The sequence below is a fragment of the Piliocolobus tephrosceles genome, chromosome 4 (assembly GCF_002776525.5).
Source record: "Piliocolobus tephrosceles isolate RC106 chromosome 4, ASM277652v3, whole genome shotgun sequence".
NCBI classification, from domain to species: Eukaryota; Metazoa; Chordata; class Mammalia; order Primates; family Cercopithecidae; genus Piliocolobus; species Piliocolobus tephrosceles.
The window spans coordinates 85,214,871-85,217,174 of NC_045437.1; the positions used below are offsets into that span (position 1 = coordinate 85,214,871).

The window sequence follows — 2,304 nt, forward strand, 5'->3', positions numbered from 1 at the left end:
GAATCCTGAGACCAATCACACTCTTACAAACCAATTCAAGGTACTCTCAATTCAACTAAACCATGGCACTGTAGACCCTGTAAAACATCCTTGTGCATGTGCCGAAGTGTGTGGGTGGACTGAGACCACACAGTTATCATGGCATCTCTTCCCATAGAGTCAATTTTAATACTAGCAGGTATTTTAAAGCATTGCTTATATGTAAAACAAACATGAGGTCAGGTGCAGTGGCTCATGTCTGTAATCCCAGCACCTGGGGAGGCCGAGGTGGGTGGACCATTCGAGGCCAGGAGTTCAAGGCCAGCTTGGGTAACATGGCAAAACCTTGTCTATACAATTAAAAAAAAAAAAAAAAAAACTTAACCAGGCATGGTGGTGAGTGCCTGTAGTCCCGGCTACTTGGGAGGCAGATGTCAGAGGATGCTTGAGTGTTGAGGTTGAGGCTGCAGTGATTCATAATGGTGCCACTGCACTCCGGCCTGGGTGACAGAGCAAGACCCTGTCGGAAAACAAAAACAATAAAATGCATGAAACTGTTATGGGGTGGTATATAATAATTGCTTAAATTTTTAAGGAAAACAGCCACAATATTTTAAAGGCATTTCAGACTCCTGCCTTGACTTACCCTCAACAGTTCTCTTGTACCCTACCATCACTGGTGTAATTCTGTTGATGGAGTTTTGCCACTCAAAACTTTCTCCTCTACTACCAGTTAGGGGTACTTTGGTAGAAAATGTTTTTTTAAAAAAACTGTTCTAAACCTACCTAAAATATCAGCTATCTGGCTCATGATATGGTCTGACATAGAACAGACAGAAAGACTATCCTATGTCAGACCATATCATGAGCCAGAACATATAAGAACATAGAACAGTCTTTCTGTCTTTCTGGGGCTAGAACAATCACTCATGAAAGATTACTAAGAGGTGATATTTTGTAGATATTATTCAAGGTTGACAAAATCAAAATTCTTGCTTTTTGGGTCTCTGAATAGCACGATGGTGGTTGGCAAGAATAAGCGTCTTATAAAAGGCAGCAAAAAAGAAGCCAAGAAGAAATGGGTTGATCCATTTTCTAAGAAAGATTGGTATCATGTGAAAGCACCTGCTATGTTCAATATAAGGAATATTGGAAAGACACTAGTTTCCAGGATTCAAGGAACAAGAATTACACCTGATGACCTTAAGGGTCATGTGTTTGAAGTGGGACTTGCTGATCTGCAGAATAATGAAGTTGCATTTAGAATAAACAAGCTGATTACTGAAGATGTTCAGGGCAAAAACTGCCTGACTGACTTCCATGGCATGGATCTTACCCATGACAAAATATGTTCCGTGGTCAAAAAATGGTAGACCCATGACTGAAGCTCATGTCAATGTCAAGACTACCAGTGGTCATTTGCTTAGTTAGTTCTGTACTGATTTTATAGAAAATATAATGGTCAGATACAGAAGACCTCTTATGCTCAGCACCAACAGGTCTGTCAAATTCAGAAGGAGATGACGGAAATCATAAACAAAGAAGTATAGACAAATGACTTCAAAGAAGTGGTCAATAAATTGATTCCAGACAACGTTGGAAAAGACATAGAAAATGCTTGCCAATCTATTTATCCTCTTCATGATGTATTCATTAAAAAAGTAAAAAGCTGAAGAACCCAAGTTTGAATTGGGAAAACTAATAGAGTTTCATGGTGAAGTTAGTTGTTCTGGAAAAGCTACCGGGGACAAGACAGGTGCTAACGTTGAATGAGCTGATGGATATGAGCCACAAGTCCAAGAATCTGTTTAAAGTTTGATTTTAATAGTGGCAAATAAAATAGCCTATTTGTCTGCAGCCAGTTAAGTTAATCGAGCTCTTTTCCTCATGGGGGCTTGGTGTGCAATGGCTGAAAACAGCAGGTTCCTTGGTAGTGTACGCAGCCTGTTTCTTGTATGGGTTGCCTCTAAGGGACCTTGGAGATAGCCCTTTCCAAGGTTATGTTCATGTCTCTGACCTTATGCTGTCCCTGTGTAGGCTGTAGACAGGTATGCAAGGTGCCATTGGAAAGCTTCAGAGCATCATAGCCTGGCTTCATATTGGCCAAGTCATCAGGTCCATCTGCACCAAGCAGAACAAGGAGCATGTGATTGAGGCCCTACACAGTGCCAAGTTCAAGTTCCTGGCTGCCAGAAGATCCACATCTCAAAGAAGTGATACTTTATCAAGTTCAATTTGAATGAAGTTGGAGACATGGTGGCTGAGAAGTAGTTCATCCCAGATGACTATGGAGTCAAATACATGCCCAATTGTGGCCCTCTGGAC

General features: G+C 41.1%; 1 protein-coding gene and 1 non-coding gene across 2 annotated transcripts; both read left to right on the plus strand.

Annotated features, from left to right (window-relative positions):
* Window positions 1–998: 998 nt before the first annotated feature.
* On the plus strand, window positions 999–1,706 carry LOC111544520 (40S ribosomal protein S3a-like). Its single transcript, XM_023215077.1, has one exon. It carries the CDS (start codon window positions 999–1,001, stop codon window positions 1,350–1,352), a length of 354 nt encoding a protein of 117 aa, XP_023070845.1. The 3' UTR covers window positions 1,353–1,706.
* Window positions 1,707–1,831: 125 nt separating this feature from the next.
* Window positions 1,832–1,967, plus strand: LOC111544530. The gene has a single exon (XR_002732193.1). It is a non-coding gene; the product is annotated as a small nucleolar RNA SNORA70 (small nucleolar RNA).
* The last annotated feature ends 337 nt before the right edge of the window (window positions 1,968–2,304 follow it).

Bases quoted from the DNA above. Each gene is read 5' to 3' on its own strand.
- LOC111544520 (XM_023215077.1), top strand. From the start codon at position 999: ATGGTGGTTGGCAAGAATAAGCGTCTTATAAAAGGCAGCAAAAAAGAA.